Raw genomic sequence first — 26,554 nt, forward strand, 5'->3', positions numbered from 1 at the left:
TAGCAATTATGCATGTCATACTGCTTGTGCAAGTGAGTTCTATAGCACAAATGGTTGAGAATGAACAGAATTATGCTTAGCTCAAGAAATTTTCTGTGCTTGCTGCACTGGATCCAAGCCTTTCTGTTGCTGTATACCAAAGCCTTCTATGGGGACGGAACGGGGCGAAGCAAACGGGCGCGATCCCACGGCAACATCTGGGAATCGTTGCCTGCCCGTCCCTGATCCGTCCCTACCGCCGAAAACGCACACTAAAAAAGAACCACCTACCTAGGTGGTTGTTTCCAGTAGAGCGCCACAAGCCGGGCCGTGGGCTTGCGGCGCTCTACTGGAAAAATCCTTGCGCCGCCGCATCCCGGCCCCCGGGCGTACTGCGCATGCTTGAGCATGCGCAGTTTGGCAGCCTCCCCCTCCCATCCGACTCTTCCTCCCCGGCATCTGATTTGTGCCGGGGAGCGCCGCGCCGCGGCACAGGGGATCTGTGGGATCCCACCGCGGCGTTTCAACGTTGGTGCGGCTCAGATTAGCCGCAGTTCAGCCGTCCTTTTCCCTGCCGTGTGGCAGGGACCTATATTTGTTTAATGACATTTATCCTGACACTGTAACTCTCTGTCTTCGCATGGAGGTAAGTTTTTGCTTCAAAAAATAAAATAAAATCCCTACAGCCTGCAGGCTGGAACCGGCCTGCCTGGGAGTGGGGCTCTCTTCTCTCCCCCCTCTAGGGCTGCCAAGTGGGGGCAGGTAAACCCCCGCTTCGGAGGCCCGATTTCCGCCGCAACCACATCAATCACGTTGGGGGTGTGGCCCCGATCGTCGGAAGGAAAACTCTATGGTTTTCCCTCCGATGATCGGGGCCACGCCTTCAACGTGATCGACGTCGAAGAACGGCTCCCGGAGCCCGGCAAGGCTCCCCCGCCGGGAAGAAGATTTGACTTGGCAGCCCTCCCCCCCTGCCCATCCTTGCTGTTCTCAGCTTGAGCTGCTGGGGAGTATAAAGAGCAGAGGGCAGGGCTGCCTCTGAGAGGTGGAGGCAGAGGACGGGGCTGCCTCTGAGCGGAGAGCTCAGGGTGGGGCTGCCTCTGAGGGCAGGAGGCAGAGGATGGGGCTGCCAAACTTCCCAGCCACTGCTCAGGCCTCCGTAGTCCTTGTCACAGGTAGGAGCTTGGGGGAGGGGTTCATTCTGCTGTGATCCTTGTGCTGCTTTTTTATTTTAAAACTGGCTGTGCAAAATCCCACTGTTCCAGTTTTGGCAGGCACATATTAAGGGCATGGGGGGAAGGTTTGGGACCAATCGGGGTTAAAATATAGAGTTCTGCAAACTCAAGGGACTCCAGTTTTGCAGAGAAATACTAGTTTTAACACACACCCTCCTAATGTGGAGCTCCAATGGAATAATAGCAGAGCAAGTGCTGAAGAGGACATCCCAAATTATTATCTCAAACCACCCTGTAAAAAAACCCTTGAGACCCTGATGAGCCACTGCCAATCAGAGTAGACCTGGGGGGGAAGAAAGTTGCAATGCTCATCAGCTGTTTCATGCTCTTCCCCTGGGTCCTAGGCTCAGACCATTTATATTTGTAGTTTATATTTCTAAGGGAGGGGGAGGTTTGGGACCAGCCAGGGTTAAAATATAGAGTTCTGCAAACTCAAGGGACTCCAGTTTTGCAGAGAAATATTAGTTTTAACACACAACACACCCTCCATTGGTGCTCCAATGGAATAATAACAGAAAAAAACGCTGAAGAGGACACCCAAAATTATTATCCGAAACTCCCATTTTAAAAAACCACTCTGAGACCCTGGAGAGCCACTGCCAGTCTGAGAAGACGGGGGGGGGGGGGGGGGGGGTTGTAAGCCCAAGCCTTTCATGTTCTTCCCCTGGGTCCTAGGCTCATTTGCTGACCAGCTATCTCACTTCACTGATGTCAGCAGCTCATACCACAGCCATGGCAGCTAGTCAGTCAGGAATAGCATGTTTGCATGATGCTGATTGGTGCCCCCCACCCCAACCTTTGCAGGCATCTCCTGCCATTCCCCCATGGGAATTCCCCTTCTAACTTAACTAGCAAAACAATCCACAGCACAGCATAATGACAGGGCCACTAGGCTGGTTTTTTATGTCACCTTATGCAGGAGACACTGGCCAATATGGGTCCGCTGTAGTGCTTCAGTGTGGAAAGTGTGCTGATCTGCAGTTCTGAGTGAGAGTGGGGATTCTCTAAAGTCTAAGACAGCTCAGAAACCACAGGAAAGCAGGGCTGCAATTCCATGAATCCAATAACTTGACCAGCAGGAAGAATATGACTCTGCTATATGTACTTCTTTAGCACTGACTTCTTTTGAAGAAAACACCAGGATGTGTTTTCTAAAGAAACGTGGGGGGAAATAGCCTTCTTCAGAGGTTTACTGCCCCTTTGTACAGCGGTTTCTCCACATAGCCTGGACTCGCCTGCAAAAAGCAGGAGCCTCACCAGATGGAGGACCATATGCATACAGGGGCTTGGTGCAGATGTTTCAGCAAAATGCAGCCCCCTCAGGGCCAGTGGATGCAATTCTGGCCCCTCTCTGTGCATTCAGTGAATGCAGGGACAAATGTCTGAAGTGAGCTTTGTGAAGATGAATGTTAGTGAAAGAGAGGAGTGCTGATCTTGTGACAAATGGCATGCATGTGATGTCCACCCTCTTCTGATTTCCTCTTTGATTCTGAACTATCACCACTATGTGGGTTCCAAACACCTGCACTTTGGCCAGGAACCACCAAACAAACTAATCAAGTGCACCACACAGAGGCATTAGAAATAGTTAGAAAATAGCTTTCAATAAAACAGTTTGAGAATCTAGGTAAGCCAACCTCTCTACTTTATACAGTTTCTGGGACATGCTTATTTCATGTAATACTAGCTCATACTGTTCAAAAAATGATTTTATTTACATTAAAAAAAGATGATTCTGTGCCTCACATCCCAAGGGAGAGCCATCCTCTGCCAAATTGCCTTGCCCTCAGCTAAGTCATCAATGGAGAAGATTTGTTGTTGTAGGCAGTTTAAGAATTTTACCACTTTTAAAGGGGGCGTTTATCCTGCCTTTCACTTTCGTTTAAAGCATCAGTGCTCCTGTTCTAAATGACAGCACCGCAAGCACTGCTTTTAAGCGCGATTCATCTTGCCTACCACATCTCAGGTTTTTACACAGAGCACCACTCTCTCTCCAGCAACGGAGTCTTACTCCTTCATAGCTGCAGGGCAGAGACTGTTACTAGCCGCAGACTTGCCGCCAAATATCACAATAAAGGATACAAATGTGAATTTCTCTTAAAATACAGCTTCAGCTCTGGAAATGTCTTGCTTTAGCAAACTCTGTCAATAGTGTACAATATATCTTTCCTCCAGTTGTACAGCAGCTGAACTGTGAAAGCCACATCTAAAGCATGACAATGAATTGGGGTGGCATGGGATTATTCCTTTACTTTGAGGTTGTGGAATGATGATTAGGACTCTGATTTTTCCTCTCTCTCTTGTTGTTTGCCCCTTGTTATCTGTTTATCCACTTAATAAGCCTTTAAAATGCACAAACAACCAAAGAGGGCTGCCTTGACAGTACAAGAATACCACTGATACTAATTACCTCAACTTTAAGAAACAAAAGTGGAGTTTGTCAGAATTCTACAAATTATATCTAGGGCTCTATCGTGCCCCCATTTAATGCCCTGAGTGCCTCTACTAGGGTCCAGGAAGCGGAGGGGAATCCTAGCTACTGGAAGGAAAGGACTGCTGGGCTCCTCTGCTGGCAGTAATGCAAGATGCTCTTTGCTGCTCGATGCCTGTGAACCACTGTCCCCTGCCCTGACTTTTCAGACAAGGCTCCATCTGTGTTGTCCCAGCCATTAGGACCAGTGATGGGATCATTGACTGCTGCATGTTCCTGCTCCCAGGAAAAACCAGAGGCCCCTATCTTGTGCTTTCTATACACATGCATACTCTTGAGCTCAATTTGAAATTGGTCTTGGGAAAGTTGAACTACTTCCCCCAACGCTGGCATCTTGCCTGGCTTTTTCTGAGCCCATTTCTGAATTCAGAATGACTCATGGGACCTCATTCCTTCTCTTTTGGCTTTGGTGGCCAGCCGGCAGGTGGAAGAGAGTTTTTCATTAACTTCTGATCCCCCTACTTCCCCAGCACCACAACCACGGCACCCTGAAAAATGTTACATCCAGGGACCATGACATTTAACTTCAGGTACCCCAGCCATTAATTTTTAGGCTATTTTGACAGTCCTCAGATGCTATTAAAATGCCTGAGATACTGGACAGGAGGGGAAAGGGAAAGGCTGGGAGGGAGAGGGGAGAAGAAAGAGACTGTGAGTTGGCTTGCCGGCCACTGATGGCCAACATCCACTGCGATCATCAGAAGGTGAAGAGGAGTAAGAGGAAGGATGAAAGTCCTTCTCAGGCTCACATGTACAATTTGAACTACAGAAGGACTGATAATTCATTACAAGCTGCTAAAACTCATACTCTGAGGACAGGGAATACAAATTTCATCAGCATTTTCTCTTGGGCAAGACAGATGGTGCTGCTTGCTCCTAGAACTTATTTCTCTCCATCCTGGTGAAAGAAATGTGCACAAGGACTAATTCCTAGACACAAAGGTTCATTAGGGCTTGATACCCTTTAATCTTGTGTGATGGCACCTCATCTTCCTGTGTCCCCAGGAAAAGTGGGAATCCCTGGACTATGCGCACAATGCCTGTCTTGAAACCCCTGTCATACCTGCTTTAATCTGAGAACGCTGAGATCCCTGCAAAGCCTGCATTAAAGTGAATTCCAACCAGCTAGGAGGAATCCACTGAAGTCTCTCCTGTGCCTGTGTCAACCTAGTTTCTCAAGAGTTGATGCTGGCATATGGAGCAGCCAGAACATCATCTTCCCACGCAGCACAGGACTTCTAACATTATCCCAGTGGCATGGAAAGGAGCATTACTGCAATGGCTTCTGCATCCCTGGAGTAACATGAGAACTGGGTCCTGTACTCTAGAAACTGTGCTGTCTGTTTGGGAGAAGGAAACACAGTGTCTGAATACTGCTCTGTGAAGAGATGATGGTGTCAGAGCTGTCTTCTTGCATTCACAAGAAAAAGCAGTAGGAGCAGGAGAATACCACTACTGGGGGGAGTAGTGACTCTTCATGTTTCTCCTATGCTGGACATGCCTACTAACTTCACAGTACAAACAGAACCACAGTGCTGCTCATGATGCACCAGTGTCATTCTTCAGTTTTGGTACAGACCAGATTCAGGGAGTCAGGAAGCAATATGGAGTGTATATTAGGGGCAGCACAGAGTTGTGGGGAAGCTGCAGCTAAGTGACACTGAGCCTTCCTCTAGGGAACAGCCACTCGGGAACTAGGGCCTATATTACACTGGTACTAAATTGTCCAATGTGAACACAGTATCTTTACTGCTGCCACTACTGAGTTCTATAAAGTCACACTTTGAGGAGGGGGCTCCTTGTAGCTACTGGGGAGGGGAGAAACTCACCATGAAACTGGCACTCAATTAACTCTTCCAAGACCTTTTTGCACTGCTGAGAGTTCAAACAAGAGCTAATGCACAGGTTTCAAGGGTCCCAGAAAAATCCCAACCCCATGAAATATAGCTCATTGTTGGGCACTGGTTTGACACCACTGTCTTCATAGTGTTTGAGGTGTTTCAGCTTTCAGATAGTGGCAGGAATGTGGAAACCTGCTTCCTTTATGTAAGAAGTTTGGCTCTTTTTCCAGCATTCTAAGACAAGGCCATATATAGAAAGATCAAAGAAATAATGAAAAATGTTCGTGAAACCTGCGAAAAATCTCACTTCACCCAATGTCATAAAAGTGAAACCAGCTTTCAAAACCAGGAGAAAAACCAATGGGAAAGTGTCACTGTGCAGTGTTTTCTTCCTACCTTTGTAACACAGGAAATATGGTTCACAGTAAAATCCTAAGGAGAGCTGCACCTTTCTAAGCCAATTGATTTAAAGGATAACTCTGTTCAGGAATATACTGTCAAAATGTACTTCTCAACTGTGATGCTCTAGACTTTTTTTTCTACAATGAGCTTGGGACAATCCAAAAAATGAACAGCTGTGCTATGAGAGGAAGGAAGCTTCAGCCTTCTGTCATGAATGGAAAAATACCACTGTTTCAATGTCATCTTCTCTCTGCCCACCACAGACTACAAGGTCAGTAGAGCTAGGATCACTGGGAGAGGAGAGGACAGGAGAAAGGTGCCCCAAGGCAGGAGAGGCCCCTGATATTCCAGGATGATTTCCAATCCAGTTGGATCAAGGAAGTTCACTATCATATTCATAGAATCGGCTTCTCACCTCAGCTACTCTTATCCTATGGATTTGAACAAGCCAAAGGGCTAATTAAACAAAGAGTTGAGGATATTGAGCGACAATCTGACGTCTCTAAGGCTTCCAAACTCAGGGTGTTGTTAAATATCAAAAGCGCCATTAAGCTGGCAATATATTTGACTTCAGTGGAGGGAAAGAATTCTAGAAGGGCATTTGCCCTAGCTAGATGTTCTGCCCTTCCATCTGTGGTTATTCAAGGCAGGTACAACAAAAACCCCTACTCTGAAAGGCTATGCCCATGCCTTTTAAGCGAGGTTGAATCGGTAGAGCATATGTTCTTCAGCTGTCCATTTTACAGGGAGGCTCGTCTTAAAATTATTACCCCATTAGGTGATAGGACACCTGGGCACATTAACACAAATAAAGCCAGGCTTCACTGGCTCCTATCAGATAAGAATGTAGAGATTACACATTCAGTCGCTGAGTTTTGTGCATTAATTCTTAGATTGCAGGTATCGCATTTTAAAAAATTCAGATTTCTATTTTTGTGTATTATGACTGTGTTTTTTTCCTTCTCTCCCTCACATATTATGTTTACTCTGTATGTTGGTCTTAAGACTGTAACAATAACAATAAATAAAAAAAAAATAAGGCAGGAGAGTCAATTCAGAAAACATGGCCATAATGCTGCAAATATACAAATACAAACTGAGAATTTAATGCACCCAAACTTGTCTTCTTTTGTCTTGTATATTGGCTTACTTCTGAAGCTGAGGCTGAATTCAGAAGATATTTATGTATTCCAAATTAATTAGCCTTGAATAAATACCACACCCTAAATCACCATTTTCAAAATCATTCAATTAAGATTAGTTTCCTATAATCACCCTTCTGTTCATACTATCTGGATGTTTAAAGAATTACAAAAAGGCTGGATTTATTACACTTTTAGGACGTACTTAGAGAAGCATTTCATTCCAATGTTAATCAGCATCTCTCATCCCAGATTAAATAAATTAAAGAGTATTTTCACCACTATCTGTTTAATACTCTTTAAAAGAGTGGGAAAGGCCAATCAATTCAATCACTCTAATTGCATGAACAAAAGTATTACTTAGCTTTTGTTGCGCAGTAACTGATCTGCATTATAGGTATGTTGCTGAGCAGAGAAAGATAGATGCATTTGCAGTAAAGGAACCAGGGGTCATTTCGTAGAAAAAGAGCTAGGGGGACTCATTAGCATAACTCATTAGCATATGCCACACCCCCTGACATCACCAGAAGTGTGTCCTCCCCACAGCCGGCGGCGACCTCCAGCGGGCACCAGCAGGGAGCTCCAGGCCCCGCCCTCCCGCACCTCACCCGGGGGGATGGCGTCCCCCCGCGTCCCCCCCCAAATGACCCCTGAAAGGAACCAATCTGTTAGTACTGAGCACAGTGAATTCTTTTTTAATTTTGCCCCCAAGGTGCAGAGTTAACTTATTCTAACAAGCTATTTCATAGATATAGTCAGGAATTTTACCAACATGCTTGCAAAAATTGATATTTCACAGTAAACAGTGCTGTTGTTTCCTAATGGAAATCTTTCTATTGTAAACAGCATACCCTTGTGTAAATATATTCATTCTGATATCACAACAAGCTGAAGTTTGATAAAAAGCTTTGCAAACCAGAAAGGCTTCAATCATACTTCATATGCATGATAAGGAGAAGGGGAAAGGATAGAGGGAGCCCGTGAGCACCACAAACAAGCTGTGTTCATGCTCATCAGAGAGAACCAGAAGTTTGTCATTACAACTGTATGTGACCTAAATGAAATTACAGTAACACTCAACTCAAAATTTTGAAAACATAAAAAAGGCAACTTTTCCCACATGTAACAGACATCTCTTTTTATAAAAGTTTTCTGGAACAGTATTAGGAAAACTGTAAGAAAAACCATGGGGTTAAATTTTATGTTTACCTACTTACAAACTTGTATTAGTGTACTATTTGTAAATATAGAGAACTTATTGCTTATATAGTTACTGCAGCAAGAATAACTTCCTTCAAATACTGGAGGATAAATACCATTCAAACAAGAAAGCAATGGGAAACAAAGTGACTTGATTATGCTTTTGTGTACAAATTATGAAAGTATATAAGCGTGACGAAGACTGACAGAAAAATAATAACTATGCAGAAAAGAAGTTATCTTTTATTAATTATTGGACAAATCTCTACACATCAATTAATTCAAGTATTTTGTTTATCATGGGTTAGATCCAGTGGAAAAACTCACAGAAGAAGTTGATGGAGTAGATCTTTCCTTGTCTCCCCCAAGCAACTCACTGTTTGTCCTCAAACAACTCTCTGAGGGTCAGAACTCGGAGAGCCTCACAAAAAAAAAATGTACCACAAGACAGGGTGCTGCACTATCCCAGGGAGATCAGGGAAAATCTCTTATTCCACTGATGCAAGTCAGGGGTCGTTTCGTAGAAAAAGAGCTAGGGGAACTCATTAGCATAACTCATTAGCATATGCCACACCCTCTGACATCGCTGGAAGTGTGTCATACGGCCACACCCACCACTCAGTCTTAGTCTTAAAGGTTAGTCTTAAAGGTGCTATTTGTTAGTCTTAAAGGTGCGGGAGTGCGAGGAAGCCCCACGAAGGCCCCCCCGCCCCTAACAGTCCCGGCTGGCGGCGGCGGCCTTGCGGCTCCACTGCCAAGCCCCATGAGGGGCCCGGCGGTGGACCTGCAAGGCCCCCTGGCCCCAGGCAGGAAGGGGTGGAGAGAGGCGGGGGGGAAGCAACTTACCCTCCCTCTTCTCCTGCCTCCTCCTGGCTGAATGAGGGCCAGAAGCGGGGCGGCCAGAAGCAGGGGGTGGGGCTTTGTCGTGTCCCCCCCGCACCTCACCTGGGGGATGGCGATCCCCCCCCCAAATCGACCTCTGATGCAAGTTGAACAGCATGAAGGAAGCAATTTTACCTCAATTCCCCTTTGTAGCTGGAGCACCCTGTCCAGAGGTGTATTTTGTTTGTGTGGCTCTCCTGACCACCTGAGGATCTCCTCAGAGAGGAGTCAGAGGGCAAATGGCAAGTTGCTTGGGAAAGAACAAGGCAGGGAAAAATCAACTCCTTCCTGAGCTTTCCCACACAACACCAACAATTATGGTTCTCCCCTTCCTTCCTTGATCTAGGAGACCCCCTGTTCAGATCCCCCTGAAGTTCACAACAGTGAAATCATAAGCACAGTTATACTTTTCTAAGTCCACTGAAATCAATGACCACTTATTACAAATTAAATAAAAATAAAAAAACTTATTGGTTCAATAATAAGTTTCAGTCCAAACAGAAGTGTAACATAAGCTGTAATATAATGCCACCACAGTGCAACGCCATGTGAAGACAAGAAGAAAATACCCCTTATTTAACTGTATTTTATTTGTGTCCTATAATTGTTCCATATCAAAAGGCAGGATAGAAATCAACTCATAAATAAAATATATACACCAACAATTGCAACTTAACTTTCTGTACACATAGATAGACAGTGACAGATGAGAATTAAGTTAAAATTGTTGGGAATTGTGTATTTTGGACTTTGTGCTTACTCGTATTTAAAATGTTGTTAGTATTATGTAGGATGAAATTCAATTAAACTATTAAAAGACCTAGATCTTTACAGGACTAAAAGGGAAACCATATACGTGATTACAAGAGATAAGACATAGACAACTGATTTAATCCTTTTACATGCTCATTGGTACAATGAGGATGTGATTGTGACAACTCAGGCCTAGTCGGTTTTACAAGGGACTATAAATATTCATGGACTAATGAACCACCTATCCACTGGGAGTGATTACATTTGAATAGGCCAATCAAAGAAGGTTGGGTTAACACACTCCAGACCAGGAAGTTTCTTTTTCAGAAAAGAATTACCTTATGAAAGACTAATATGACTATAAAATCCTTTAATCCCCAGGGGAACAAAAGGAACAGCAGAAGGAAGACAGAATTCCCCCCCCCCTTAGACATTAAAACTTTCTTTTGATACTAATTTTTTTAAAAAAGAAATCTTGGAGGAAAAGCTTTGTTGAATAGTGACCCCCCCCCCAAAGATTTCTGTTGCAACTCCCTTGTACCCAAATACAAGCTAAGTTAACTGTTTGGAGAGACGGTCAAGAAAATGGGAGCTTTTTGTTATGTACAGATGTTTTCAGGCATCGCTGAGGGGCAATATCACAATTACTCTTCAACTGTCCTTGGCAATCTCACCTCTATGTAAACAGGTGCTTAAGAAAAATCTCACTTGAAATACAGCTCCTGATTCCTAATACAGTCTTTAAAACCCTGTAAATTAGAGTTTTTGTCCTGGTGAATGAAGCAATAAAGCACAAAACCATCATAATAATCATGTATATAACATCATATTTATGTTATCCACTCTATCACAGATGATACTGTTTGCAGCATACAATGTCTGTCCTTCACAGGGCAGAGGCTGCTGAGGTTTTGCATTTCTAAGGGTCAAAATGTCTGCTGCATTGTCTCATATGATTTGCCTTCAATATGAACAGTTCATTTCAATCTAAGACTGTATATCTGAGGCAGAAAAAAAGACATACACTATTTCCTGTTTTCCTGTCCAGCTCTTCCTCCCCAAGATTGGAGTCTGGGGTGGCCACGCCCTCCAGGACCCTTTTCTATAGCAGGCCTCCGTGCAGGTCTCAGAGTACAGAGAGGAAGGGATTAAAAGGTCCTCTCTCTTCAACCACCCTCATCTCCCCGAGTAGCATGGGAAATGCCTGACACTTTCTCCCTGACCTTTCCTCAGCCTACCTAATAAATGGCTTCCTTGGAGCAGGCTAACCCCAACATCCTCTAATGCCCTCTGTGCTGGGGCAGGATCATGCAGGGCTGCAAGTATTCCTCTAATGGCCGCCTTTCCTGGGCTTTCCCTCCCTCGGCACACCTTCCCCTAACCCATCACAGGTCAACCCTCCCAGCCTCATTGGCCCGGAGAATGGCGAGGCCTCTCAGGCTATCTGCTTGGATGGTCCCGCTGCTCCTGCAGCATTGCCAGCTCTGGGTTGGAAAATACCTGGAGACTTTGGGGGTGGATCTGGGAGAAGGCAGGGTTTGGGGAGGGGAGGGACCTCAGCCTGGTACAATGCTATAGAGTCACCATTCAAAGCAGCCATTTTCTCCAGGGGAACTGATCTCTGTGAGCTGAAGATCAGTTGTAAAAGCGGGAGATCTCCAGTCCCCACCTGGAGGCTGGCAACCCTATGGTCCTGGGTTGGGTGAGGTAGAGCCATTCCATCTCACTGCTGTGGCTGCCAGTGCAGCCATTTGGCCCAATTGGGGCTGGGCTGCAGGGCCCTGTTTGAAGCTGCATTAGGGCCAGTGTTGGCACATTCCAGCCTCTGCAGCGAGCATGGCGGTTCCAGGGCAGCCCTGACCCTTGAGGGACCCAGCACTGGTCATTCTATTATTCCAGCCAGCCACCATGAGTATGGGAGTGGGGCTGCCACCCCCAGACACTCCTCCTAAAGTCAGCATATTTAAGCACCTAACTCAAACATCAGTGCTTTCTTAATATGTATGGTTTCGATGAATGCATCTGACACTATGCTGGTTCCTAAATTTAGAAGAAGAAGAAGAGATTAGATTTATACCCCGCCATTCACTACCCAAAGGTGTCTCAGAGTGGCTTACAATCTTCTTTCCCTCCCCCTCCCCACAACAGACACCCCGTGAGTTAGGTGGGGCTGAGAGAGCTCTTTCAAGAACTGCTCGTGAGAGAACAGCTCTGAAAGAACTTGTCACACCAGCAGCTGCATGGGAAGGAGTGGGGAATCAAACCCAATTCTCCAAATTAAAGTCCACGCTCCTAACCACTATAAAAAAACTGACACTCACAAGTGGGGATCCAGAAGAAACTTGTAGGGAGGGGCATTCCCCAACCTTTGCTTCCTTTCCTCTCCCCCCATCTCCCCCTTTCTTTCTGTCCCCAAGCCAATCCCCCCTTCTTTTTCTTTCCAACCCTCCACCAAGCTAATCCATCCTTCTTTGTCTTTCTCTGTCTCTCCCAAGCCAATCCCCCTTCTTTCCCTTTCTTCCTCCCTCTTTTTCCCTACCTTTGAGCCTGGCAGCAGTGGCAGTGCCTGGGAACTGCTCCAAGTCTGGAGCCAGCTCCCAGTGGTGGCCAGGCCTGAAGCAGCTCCTGGTGTCTGCTGCAGCCAGGCTTAGAGTCTCTCCTGGCATTTCCCACTGTTGCAGCTCCACCTGGAGTCTCTGCTGGTGTTCTGCACTGCCACAGCTGGGCCTAGAGCCTCTCCTAGCATTCCCTGCTGCCACAGCCAGGCCCAGAGCCTCTCCTGGCATTCCCTGCTGCCGTGACTGCACTCAGAGCAGCTCCCAGCATTCCCTGCCCCTACAGGTGGGCCCAGATTGGCTCCACAGAGCAGCAGCAGCCAGGCCCTCAATGGTAAGTTGCACTGTATGTGCATGTGCAGACAATACTTTTTATTTGGGGGGAGGAATTTGAACCCAATGCTTTTTTTAAGTTTTCAATTTTTTTAGCAAACCTAGGGGGTCACCCAAACTTGCAGAAAAACTTGTTTGGGTGTGCCCCCCTATTTGCGGATTTAGATATTCACAGATATGGGACACGCTTGGGAATTAGATATATAGATGGCCTGAGTTGCATATGGACTGAACATTGGGTGCCCCCTTTCTGCTTTAACAGTGGCCACTAATGGTGATGAGAGTTGAAAAATCAAGCTATTATTCATGAAAATGTTGGCCTAAAGTTGAACAATGTTAATTGGATTTTAAAAAGAAGAACAAAAATATTCCTTATTCAATACATAATCACAGCTGGTCTTCTAGGCCTGACAATCAGCGTTCCTTCTCTTTTCAACAACTCCTGAAATATAGTGCTGTTAAATGTAATCACATACCTTATTTTTTTTAAAAAAAACTTCTTTGATTTATTTCTTTGTAAAGATAGCTTTAAAATTTTAAACTGGTTCACTGAGTTGAATGGATTCCTCCATCAATCTATTTAAGAATAATCAGAGAGGTAGTACTATCAGCTTTGTGTCTTCCATAATCTCTTTCTTACAGGTTTAATTGGAGCTTTCTCATAGCATCTATCTAGAAATTAAACACAAGCAACCTCTGCCCTAAGGAATGGGTAGCTCAACAGTTTGAGTAATAGTATCATCAGGAGTAGATCAAATGCTAACACCGTCAGTCCAACCATGTAACCTTTTGATTAACCCAGAACAGTCCCAGGTTGAATGTGGCCCTTAAAATGAGTGGGCAGATAATTCCATGAGCGGTCTATCAGAATGGCTTGCTAGCCTGTAATGTTGGCTGCCACCAGTAGAGTGGCATTAAATACCTTTACAGGCATTGTGGTTCCAGTAAAAAGGCACCTCTCCTATGTTTGCTTAATTCTGCTCTTCTTGTCTTATTGGAAGGACAATAAAATGCCCCATGATGTGCTTCAAAAACCTGTTACTGCAAATGAATAAAAGTGTTGTTCAGTCTGAATACATCTGATTGCACCATTTTTAGGACCAAACATGTCTGCTAGATGTCTTCAAGACTGTAACAGCAAAGGTTAGTTGGGATATTATTGTAAAATCATTGTAAGAGTTGAAAGAGACCCTATTTGGTGCATCCTACTCAATCCTAAAACACAATATCCTCCTGTGCTTCCAAAAAGCATCACCCCTGACAGCTTTGTCTGGCCTTTCTTTGAATAGTTCTAAAGTGTACGATTATATAGCCTTGGTAAGCAGCTTGTTCCATTGCTATTCTGCTCCTGTATTTCCTAACTATTCTTTATTTTAAAGCCAGTATTGCTTGTTTTATCCTTAGTTGAAAGGATGAACAACTGTCTTTCCTCTTCTTTTCTAAGGTCTTATTCAACATTTGAAAACTGTCATCTTCCCTCACACTTTTGAAAATCTAAACCAAACGTACCCAGATCATTCACAGTATTACTTCACAAAATATTCTTTATTTCCATGCCATAATGTTTCTTCTCTTCTTTCTACATCTGTAAAGCTAAGGTCCCTGTCTCCTCTTTCTCTTGGGAGGTTGGGATGATCAATTAGCTAATGGTTGCAAAGTACAACACAGGTTGCACAAAAACCAGATTGTAACAACTCAGTAAAAATGAATCAGATGATAATCCTTAAAAAAAAACTTTTAACACCAATCACAGCAAGTCTCAGGCTACAGTTAAATCTCACTTGTCTTTCACCTTTCTTCTCCCTCTCTCTCACCCACCACCTACATCCACGTACAATTCAGCCTTTAATCCCCTCCCCTCTGAAGACTTCTACATTGTCAGTTAACCTTGGAGGAAGTCCAGCCTTGCACTGGTCATAGACAACAAGGGAACAGACACTGAAAATACCAGCCAAAGGCTGAGAACACATTAAATGACAAAGGGCAAAATAAAACTGAAATTGGAGAAATGTAAGGAAAAGCAAATAATAAATCCCCAAATAACAACAAAACCATGCCACTACCAAAACAGGATCTAAGGAGGATTAGATCTACAAATATCACTTTTATTAGCTTTTAATAGGGTAAGCACTGTTGGACCTCTACAGCTTGAATATTCTTTAGGTATGCACATTTACATTTATAAATGCATTACTTACAATCTGTTGTTAGTTGATTCCATTAATCATATAAAAGGGTTTGCAGCATTACGTAAGTGTATGCTTTTGTAAAGTATACAATGACTCAATATTTTAGCTATGTAATTTTCTTAATTTTCAACAGGTGTAACAAAAAAAGTCTTTTCGGTAAATTCTTAGCTGCTAAATTCTAGCAATTCAGAGACCTCTTCAAATATGTTCTTTGAGCTGCATACAAGGAGCTTTAGACTTACTTCTTTTCTGATTCTCTCTAGAGAACAACAATGTCCCAATGAAAGCAAAGTGTGAATTTACAAAAGAACGCTAGGGGCTTAAAAATACTACTTTTAACAAAGACAAAGCTTTCTGTAAGGTTCAAGAAGAAGAATGCCTGCTAAAAACCATAATTAAGATTTCGGCAAGGAATACTCAATCTCCAATAACCATTATCTGAGGGCACAATTAGATGTTACAGTGCCCATGGTACACTGCCATTTTACAGCTGAACACAGGCCATTTAAAAATTCTGTGAGGTGGGCTCACAGCATGGTGGGACTAGACAGTCTTGTCCCCCTTTGTGCCATTTCAAGTGTGAAAATAGCAGGAGGGGCTGTTTTGGCACTTGAGAAAGGGTGGGGTGCCTAGTCCCAGGCTCAGCTCTAAAATGGAAATGGTGTCCATGGGTCTGACTGTAGATGCTGTAACATCTAGTAGTGTGCTGAGTAATCAGAAAGACTATTTGGGATAATAATCAAAATACTGGATCCCCCCTGACATATTTCCTATTTGGGAAACCAAGGGTTGGATCCAACCATCTTTCTGATCCGTTAAAAAGGAAGGTCAGGGTCACTTTTGCCCATCAAAAAGGGTATTCTAGGGATCATGGGACCTGCATGGGCAAAATCCATTTGGGATGGGGATTGCAGTAATGAGGGGAATTCAGCAAGGCTGTAAGAAACAATTGGCTGGATCCAACCCAATATAAAAGGCAAGGAAGTAAGGCCATGACTCTTGCCTTTTCAAGACAGACAACCATAAGCAGATTTGCAGCTTGTGAGTCTCAAAAGCCAGTTTAAAAACTACACCTCAGGAAACAGCATTCTCATGCTTCCCAAATAGCTGCTGCCCTCTATCAGTCTTCAGCTACTTCTGTGGAAAGAATACAGCAACCAACCCTGGACTACACAGTTTATGTGCAGAGGTGAAGGGTTAGGGATTCCAGCCACTTATTACCAAGGAACACACCATTTTTGGTTTAGATTGTGAATGCTTCTGAATAAACTTTAAAATACTAGGGATGGGCATGAACTGGCCCATGAGCCAAAATTTGGCACGAACTTGGGATGGTTTGGAGCCCTTGAACTGATGTTTGGGGAAGGCACCTTCCCTGAAAATTTCCAGATTTTGTCCAGTTCAGCTGTTTGGGGCTATTAAACCTGTGCGGGTCTGCAGCTGACCTGTTAGGTTTAAATGGCTGCAGGCCATTTCACTAGTCGGTTTCACTTCCCCCTGTTTTGAAGTAGGGGGAGGCAAAATGGATCTATAAAATGGCTGCCAGCCATTTCAGCCTAACAGCTGATGGGTACACCCACCCTGCTATTAGGCTGAAATGCTGTGTGACCTATCTTACTGGTCAGTATTACTGGTAAGACAGCTCACAACATTTCAACCTGACAGCAGGGTATGTGCACCCGTCAGCTGTTAGGCTGAAATGGCTGGCAGAAAGTAGCTGGTTCATTTTAGCAAGTGATAAAATGGTGAGTGGACTTTCACACCACACTTTCTTCTTTGCAAAATTAGAAACCACAGCTCTGTAACACTCATGTCTTTTCCCCATCTAGGAATCAGGGGAACCTGTAAGACCTGGCCTGCAGCACAAAGACAGATGCTTCTTAGGTAGCATCTCTGACAGTTTTCAGAAGTAGTTCAGACAAGCGTCCCATGTGGATTACGCTTTTTGTTTATCCTGGTGCACCATCCCTGGTCCCCATTAAACACCAGAGCTATTCACCAATACGATGAACCTACACAGTAAAAACCCTGGGTCAGTACCATTTGCCGCAGCTCCCTATGTTCAAACAGTCTTAATGAGCATGATACCTGCAGTTCTGTTTGGAAGAAGAACTTCTGTGGGCACTGTGTGCAATCGTAGATCTTGTCTTCTTGCCCATGGGCTGAGAAAATATGTTGCTGCAGCTTGTTGGCTTGAACAAATACTGGAACATCAAAAAGGGAAAAAAAAGTGAACTTTTTCATCATTTCAATCTTATATGTGGGGAGACATTTTGTGAACAGTTCCTCATTAACTCAGAGCAATTGCAAAGGCTACAATTATCCAAGAACCCTATAATTTCTGATTATACTGTTGCTATAATAGGCATCAGCCATGATTGCTCAGTTCCACATTCAACTCCTAATTTTCTTTTCTTTGTAAAAAAAATTGTGCTGTATGTCTGGTAAAAAGTCAAATATTATTTAAATCTAAAACATTTAAGAAATGTCCCTTCTCTCATCCACCCCACACTTAATTTCGCTATGAGCCTAAGAAGCATATTAAAAAAATAATCTTTGCTGCTGTGAAATTTGGAAACAATAGATGCTAAAGCCCTGGGTCCCCCCCCCCAACAATTGCCTAAAAGTTAATTCTAACAAACAATTCGGTATTTAAATGTGTTAATGTTAAAAATTATATCCCACAGCTACACTGGGGCAATGTCTATAAATGTGAAACAGAACTGCAGGTAAATTCTCTTTGGATACTTTAAGATCAACTCTGCCTACACACTGAATGCAAGGGTTTCAATAATATAAACATGTTCAATTTTAATGACTACAAAACAAGGCCCTAAGACTGTGTAACAGTTTACCTAGGAGACATACTATTAATAATTAAATTGTATATGCCAGAGGCAGTGTTTGGGTTGGCAGCACTGACTTCTGATGGATGCCTGGTGCACTGTGACCTAAAAAAAAGTTTGCATCTACAATATTAATCTGTATAGGCAGGGAAAGGATTTATTAAAGATGCTGGCATTTAACTTTGACTCTATTCCTAATCATTAAAATAATTCTAATTGAATGCCAACAACAACAAAAAAATAGAATACTGTTCTTGTGAGTCATACATTTTAATTACATTTCTCATTACCTTAAAAAAGGATTGGATTCCATTTTCCATATAAAACTTATAATGGTGATTTTCTGTTTTCGTTAATATTCTACACACTGAAATAATTTAATAGCATATTACTCACAAAACATTATTGTTTATGATTAATGTGCTGTGTCTATTTACCGCATCAGCAAAAAGGGGGGGGCGCGCAGGGGGAAGTGGTTTTTCATACAGATTGGAATAGCAGTTATCTTTACAGTTCTTAACACATTTTATAAGGCCACTGGCTTTGAAAGGATTCTTTCAATCTAGTAACTTATTTATTGTTGCTTTTCAGGTGCTACTTGGCACATTGCACTTGAAAAATAAAAGCAAACTCAAATGCAACTCCTAGAATCACAAGTCATACAAGGGGATAAAAGAAAACCCTATTCTATGTATATACATGGGGGGGGAGGTGGGGCAAGGTAGGATAGGAGAGAGAGACCAAAATACAGAGAAATGCTTGACTGAAAGAATTATTGAACACAGATTCTGACAGGCAAACTGTTGAAAGCAAAACTATCCACAGCTTCAGACATTATTACTACAAGCTGTGCAGTAAAAATTAACTAAATGTTATAATGCAGAGAAAACATATTTAACTGATATACAATAAGGTAATAATGAGAAGCAGTAATGCTAACCAACAGAAGAAAAACCTTGTATTTATTTTCTTTTGTAGGATTTGTTTACATTTTATTGGAACTCTAGCTGTCAAACAAGAAATAATATGAAGGTATTGAAGGGTCATACTTTCTTATCAATGCATATCAATGGAGAACAAACCCATGGTTCAGGTTATACTTTAAAATAGTATTAAATAAAGGTCTGTATACAGCCTTTCAATTGTTTAATTTTCACTGATGGTCCCAAGTTATTTTTATGCAGTGTTTCTCAAACTTGGGGGTGGGTAGGAAGCACTTTGGTAAGAGGACAATCAACTGCCAGGCACCTGAGCTTATCACAGCTGTGAGTGACAGCTGAAAGGGAGAAGTGGTTGCAAGGTTTGGCCTGGTGCACCTCGGGTTGTCTTGGGCTGGTCGTACAGGATGAGAATGTAGGACAGTGGTGGGGAACTGATTTGGAGTGGAATGGGACATAGTGAGGAATTTCACATTACCCTTTTTAACCCGTTTTGAAGCCGTTTTTGATCCGTCGTGGAGTAAACTGGGCTGCCATTTCACACATGGCTTTCCCCTTCCGGTAAAGAGCTGGATCTGAAGTGGTTTGCCATTTCAGACTGCATCGCTTTCCCCCCACTATTTTTCGCCCGTGCGGGCGATCTCCGGCTGCTTTTTTGGGGGGGAACGTTCACTTTATAGCGCTATAGCACTATAACAAAACACTCCAGGCATTCCAATGAGGTTGATATAATGCTGTTCCATTATAGCATTATAGCGCAATAGTGCTATAAAGTGAATGTTAAAAAAAAAGCCGGAGATCGCCCGCGCGGGCGAAAAACGGCGGGAAAAAGCGCATCAGAACCGGGAGAGGAAACTGAAGACTACTTGGAAGCGGTTGACAGGTAAAACGCTTCAGCCCAGAGAGAGAGAGAGAGAAATGGTGGGTAGAAACAATACAGAAGTCAGGCAAGTGTGCTCAATAACTTGTCCTGAGCAAGTTCATAGATGCAGGTTTGTCATTTGGTAGCAGAAGAATCAAGTGATGACTGTATGTGAAAGAGTTGTCACAGATTAAACAGCAGAGAATGGGCTTTATACATCACTTCACAGACACAAGTTTGCAATTGGAGAGGTCTCTCTCTCTCTCTCTCTGAGTTATTGCCATCAACTTGCTTCCTACTTATGGGGACCCTATGAAATAATGACCTCCCAAAGTATCCTATTGTTAACAGCCTTGCTCAGTTCTTGCAAACTGAGTGCTGTGGCTTCCTCTACTGAGTTAATCCATCTCCTGTTGGGTCCCCCTCTTTTCCTGCTGCCTTCTACTTTTCCTAGCACTATTGTCTTTCCCGGTGAATCTTGTCTTCGCATACTGTGATTAAAGTATGATAGCCTCAGTTTAGTCATTTTAGCTTCTAGGGAGAGTTCAAGCTTGATTTGATGTAGAATCCATTTATTTGTCTTTTTGGCAGTCCACAGTAGCCTTAAAAGTCTCCTCCAAATTCAGTGGATTGGATCCTATGAGTCACCAGTACTTTATGGAGGAAGTTCTTTCCCTTGTTCCTCCAGCAGTTGTCTGTGGTTCCCCCCCCCCAACCCTCTACTGAGGGTTGGGACACCCACGTGGACAAAAATATGTGGCAAAGAGCACTGTGAAGAGGGAAGTGGGTAAAATTAGCCCCAAGCAGTGGAGGAAACTGAGCTTGAAACTTGGTTCACTAGTGGAAGGTGGGGATTCTCCCCTCCCTTTCTACAGTTCTCATGCTAGTGTATTTCTTTTTATAATGGATCATGGTCTTCAGCAGAAGTTTTTTGGCAGTTACAGGGAGCTGCTTGGAAAAAGGGAAGACTAGAATTGCCTGCCTTCACAAATACCTTACACTGATTTACATGTTCCAACCCACTGCATGTTGAATAGTCAGCAGATACACATCCATGTGTGATCCAGACTTGTCTGGGTGTGCAAACAAGATCAAGTGTGAGTGTGTATAACATATTGGAATATGTTACTTGTCTGTCATTAAAAATTTAAATATGAAGCATTAGTTGTCATGGAGCGAACAAGCTTTGAGGTGTGTGGTATTACATATCTGGACATACTGTGACATACAAACAGCTCAGAAACAAGTTAGGCTCAAGTGGAAATAAGAGCATAACTAGGTGTCTAATTCTGAAAACATGTATCCTACTGTCTGAGTTCCAACTTTACTATAGGTAGCCTTAAACAGATGATATTCCTCTTAAGAACATAAGAGACACCAATGTTGGATCAGGCCAAAGGGCCATCCAGTCCAACACTCTGTCACACAGTGGCCAAAAATACCAGGTGCCATCAGGAGGTCCACCAGTGGGGCCAGGACATTAGAAGCCCTCCCACTGTTGACCCCCCCCCCAAGCACCAAGCATCACTTGCCCCAGAGTCCCTATGTATACCTTGTGGCTAATAGCCACTGATGGACTTCTGCTCCATATGCTTATCTAATTCCCTTTTGAAGCCATCCATGCTTGTAGCTGCCACCACTTCCTGTGGCAGTGAATTCCATGTGGTAATCGCTCTTTGGGTGAAGAAGTACTTCCTTTTATCTTCCTGAAGGTTGTTTTGTTTTTATGAAAAGCAGAAGAGAATGACGGTTGCAGGATATACTGGGAGTCAGCCCCGTAGCTAGGGATTTTTTGGGGGAGGGGCTGGTGGGAGCAGCTAGCCCAGCCCAGGGCATCTCGTGATACATGCTGGATGAAGGTGCAAGCGCTGGATCACACCCTCCTTGGGTCTCCTCTCCTCTTCCAAGTCTGACTTCCAGGTCACTCGGCTGGGGTGCATGTGTGTGCAGGGAGGTTGGGGGAGACGTTCTGCATGCTCTCTTTCTCACATTGGGGAGGGGGCACATCCGCATGGACACATATGGCAGTGGCTCCCTAACAAAGGCAATCAAGGGATTGTTCCCGAAGCCCCAGAAGGACTCCCTTGTGGCTGGTGCATCCACCCGCTCAACTCCCTCCTGGGTTTCCACGGAGGGATAATTGTTTCGCAAGTGCCCAACAGTCTGAGCACGTCCCAGAGCAGCATCCTAGGAAGCTGGTGTGGCTGGGCTCCATTGTCAGGGCGGGAGGGTGTGTGGCCGCCCGGACTTGCGGAGCTCCCGAGGGGCGCCTGGAACTGCCAGGAGAGCTCTGCACCCTGGAAACCAAACGCCTCCCTGGGAGGGAGGTGGCTCAGAAGAAATGCTAGGGGACCGGGCCCCAAGGCCCCCAGCATTAGCTATGTGCCTGCTGGGAGTCCATTCTCATCCTGCAGTTGTATCAGTCATTGATAGTACTTAAAAGCTTTCACACTGTCCCTCCCTAGCTTCCAAAAAAGCCAGGAATACCAGTGTGATTTTTTTAGCATAACAAATGTCACCAGTTCTTCCCAGGGAAAACAACAGGGCTCAAACTGCTACTTTAAGCAATGCCAAGGCTCAGGTACCTAGGCAGGATTTTTTTACTTCCCCCTCAATAGTAGACATTCACCACCCCTGCCACTCATTAATCCATGCTTTTGGTAATCCATGCTGCAGGTAGAATGCAGTAATATGCTTCATCCGGCTTCTCTGGAAGATGCCAGAAATTGCAATTTTTCCAGAATGCATTATTGTTTGTTATGATAATGATTTTTGTTAGGAACTAGCCAATGAAAATACATCTGCCTATTTTAAAACAGCTAAATCAAATGCCAATTTGTTTCTGAATTCAAATTAAGGTGCTTAAAGCCATTCATAGCCTAGGATCCACATATCTGAAGGACCACCTGTTCCCATATGTTTTCATGATGATCTGCTAGCTGCTACTTTAAGTAGTCCTCCCACTTCAGGGTGTCTCCATCTACCAGTATCCAGTCCTTTTCAAGTGTGGCTTATACCTTCTGATGGGGGTGGGTTTCCCCCCAATTTCAGGGGTCCCAATCCACCACCGGCCAGCTGGCCGGTGGGGGGCCGCACCCCCAAAGAACCCCACCATGCCCAGAGCAATGACATCACCCAGAGGTGACATCATTGCGCTGGGCATGTTGTGCGGGGGATGCTCTAGTATTTGGCTAAAAACTCTATGGTGACCACGAAAATTCCTGGCAAGAAGCATGCAACCCCTGCTGGCAGAAAGTAAGCACCTGGCAACCCTAACCTTCTGTAACACACTTCCTAGAGAGGACATGGGGGCACTGTCCTTAGAACTTTTCAAGAGGTGTTGTAAAGTCACTTTATTTGCTTTTAATGGGATTTGAGTGGAAGGCTTTGGGGAAGGAGGTTAATGGGATTTTATTATGGTTGCCAGTCCTTTGTTGGCTACTCCTGGGAACATTGTGGGGGGTCAAACCTGTGGAGGTAAGCACCCAGAAGTGATATCATGGTAGCCATGATGCTCTAGGAATTTCTCCAATCTCTATGGTTAAAAACTACAAAGACTTGGGGAAGTTCCTAGAGCAATGAAAATGCTGTTCCCCACACTCAGGTTTTTTCCTGATGTTCCATTGAGTGAGTGTGAGGGTGGGAACATGGACACAGGAAGTGTTTTTATTGTATTATGTATGCTTTTAATTTGGGTATACATATTTAAAAAATGGATCCTGAGTTTCAGAAGTTATTAGTCATACTATATGAGGAGCTACTGCCTGAGGAACAAAGAACTCTGTGTAGATTCTCTGAAGCCTTATTACCAGTTATGGGTTATGGGGAAGAGCAGGTACTGGAGACACACCTACCACAAGGTGGAGAGAATGCTTATTGTAGGACATACCACCCACCACCTTTAACTGCTACAATCCTGCAGAACGTAATCTTTCCAATAAAATGTATCCTCCCTCCAGTTTTTAATAAAAGGTACTTCCGATTCTTTCCAGAATACCTCTACCATTAAAACATGTTGCAAAAATGTCCCTTGTTGGTGCTAATAGGGCATGTTAAACCAGCAGTATGATGAGAATAAAAGAAAATTATAGAGTATACTTTGGAGAACAAAAACTGTATTAGGGCTTTAAAATTTTCTCTCTTATATGCTTAGCTTTAATTTAGATGTATAGCACAGCTCCTAATCTTTGTAAGTATTTTTATGGGTAGCAAATTTACATATAAAAAATCAAAATCAGTATTGACACAATAAAATACATTATTTGAGAGGTATGTTTGGGATTCTGTTCAGGTAGATAGACGCCTGATCGCTCAGCACATTTGACTTTTCAAATAATTCCTAATCAATATCTCTAATAAGCACAAATCTAATAATTGTAAACAAGTTGACCTGAAGTCAACACAGCATAAATGACATCATTGGAGAATGTGCATGAATACACTAGGGCCAACTGTTTCAATCAATATACTCACCTGTAAAACAGACTGGACATTTGAAGGTCCCCCCCATTCCTTCAAAGCTGTGTTCTATCAAATGGCACTGAAGCTTGGCTGGAGAATCAAATGTCTGGTTGCAGAGCTTGCACTCATGATTTAGTCCTTCATCTGGTGGGGAAAAATGAGGAAAGTTTTAATGTTATTTATTATGCTTGATAGTGCTGGATTAAACATGACTGAGATATTCCACGTGATGAACAGATTTTCCACCCAGTTGTAATAAGCATGCCCCCCCTCTCTCTGTGTGTGTTAAGTGCCCTCAAGTCACGTTTGACTTATGGTGACCCCAAGAATGAATGACCTCCAAAACATCCTATTGTTAATAGCCTTGCTTAGGCTTGCTTTTCTTTTTTAAACATTCCCTCTACCTACCACAAATTTGCAGGTATTAGAATATCTAACTTCCAGTAAGAATTGAGAGTCTCCGTTAATATGAGTAAAAGGGTGTCAGATTTTTGTCAACTAAAACTAGTAGGTATGTCTCAATGCTCTTTAGCCAGATGTGGAAGATTCTATTCCAGGGTCTGTGGCAGATTAATAGTAAACAGATATACTGCTGGGTCCCTTGTTGCAGCAGCTGTTAACTTATTCCTCCACAGGAGAGCTGAAAAATATTGCAAGTTTCTCCAGGCCCCATTAAAGTTATAGGGACAAGGAGGAGTCACTGAATACCCCTTAGTTAGAGAGAACAGAATTTGACTCTGCACTGTAAAATGCAATTCTTTTTCTAGGCATCCTTTCCTATCTCTGACTTCCTTCTGTATCCTCCCATCCTCATTTGCAGCTGTCAAAGCCTAAACATTTTTTAAAATGTAGTGAGGCTGTGTAGGTCCTTGCTATTTGGGTTAGGGTTTTTGTAGCTGGGAATATGAAAGCACAGCAATGGCTAACCGAGTTTGGGATTGCCTGAATTCTGTGAGGCATTGTTCATTTTTATATACAGTATTTTACTGTTTAAGTTTGCATGCTATCATGAACCTTTGTTTCCAAACAACAAAGCCTAGGTATCTTTAAAAGCTCAAACTCCTTCCTTCCCACCCGCTAATAAATACTGCACTACCGGCTCCAAGGCCTTTTAATTTTTCAGCTACAGGCAGTCCTAGCCACCACCATGTTAATCCTAAAATCTTCCTCCGTCTCAGCTGCAGGGCCTCCGTGCCCTCCCCCCTCCCCCTTCCATCCAGGCCCAGCATTCGGTTTTCTTCCCAACAGTGTTGCCAGCTCCTTTCTTTCCACCATGGGAACAATGATAGGTTGTCCTACTTAGAAACAGTTGCTAGGTAAGATGCAGCTCCCAGCTCTGTTGTACAGGGTTCAATTCCCTCAGCATATCTTAGAAAAGGTCCTTCTGTATGTCACCAGTGTGTTATACAAATAGTTTGATCTTAGAGGTAAATACACTATCCGATTAAAAAAAAACAACCCCAAACCCAACCCTGACTGCACCTGGTGCCCAAACTCGAGTGTATCTCAAGTGAAAAGGATTTTTAAAAGCCCTCCTCCCTTCCCAAAGCATTTAAGTATCAAACAGTTCTGCCACTTGATTATAATGACAAAGACTGGCAAGAAATGTTCAGCACTGATAGAGATAACACACTGAATGAAGACAGATCAAGATGGGTAGCTGTGTTTGTCTGTCTGTAGCAGTAGAAAAGAGTAAGAGTCCAGTAGCACCTTAAAGACTAACAAAAACTGAATGAAAGCATACCCTGCATTTGTAACAATCTGTCTGTCATCACCTGGGCATTCTCCTAACCTACAAGCAACTAAACCTATAGAAGTAATTGGATTTGTTTCATTTGGATATGATGTGTTTTGGTGTGCTGTTTTCTGGATTCTAAATTATCCTCAGTGCATAAAAACCACAGTCCACAAACCTGGTGCACATTATTGCACTGGTGCTGCCTCTGTCCCTTGACCCCTAACAAGATATCCTGAGAATACATGTTTCATCAGATGAGAAACAGCTCTTCTGTGAAACTTGACCATCTCTGGTGAGAGCAGATGCAATATCCTTAGCCCTTCTTCTGAATAGGATCTGGTTAAAATGCTCTGTCCAGCTTCATGTAGCACATCTTCTAGGCAGTGCGGACTCCAGCCCTTAGTTATTCTGAGGCTTTTCTAGTGCCAGAATGAGATGTCACTCTCATCTTGCACACTCAATCTTGGAGAAAATCATGGGACACAGCGGTTCACTCTTCGAGTCCCTGATATTCTGTGGACTAGCTCAATGGGATGCATGCATAAACAAATCCAGGAAAGTACAAGACAGACAATTAAGAGTTACAGTCACCAAGTGCTATACATATTTCAAATGAGCATGCACTAAAATAAGGTCAAATGACAATGCAGATGGTTCACAGGAAAAAAAGACACAATTAATGTGTGGTCTTCATACAAAGGCAGTTG

General features: G+C 43.6%; 1 protein-coding gene across 2 annotated transcripts in view; it reads right to left on the reverse strand.

Moving 5' to 3' along the window:
* Nucleotides 1-26,554, reverse strand: part of ZNF521 (zinc finger protein 521) — a 407,243-nt gene that overhangs the window by 31,105 nt on the left and 349,584 nt on the right. For both annotated transcript variants that reach the window (XM_015429753.1, XM_015429754.1), the window contains exons 8-9: nt 24,122-24,253; nt 17,091-17,206 (exon numbers count right to left, since the gene is read on the reverse strand). In XM_015429753.1, coding sequence (XP_015285239.1) covers nt 17,091-17,206; nt 24,122-24,253 — 248 coding nt within the window. The remainder of the gene's footprint in view (nt 1-17,090; nt 17,207-24,121; nt 24,254-26,554) is intronic.

Source organism: Gekko japonicus, unplaced genomic scaffold, assembly GCF_001447785.1.
Source record: "Gekko japonicus isolate JY-2015 unplaced genomic scaffold, Gekko_japonicus_V1.1 scaffold948, whole genome shotgun sequence".
Classification (NCBI taxonomy): domain Eukaryota; kingdom Metazoa; phylum Chordata; class Lepidosauria; order Squamata; family Gekkonidae; genus Gekko; species Gekko japonicus.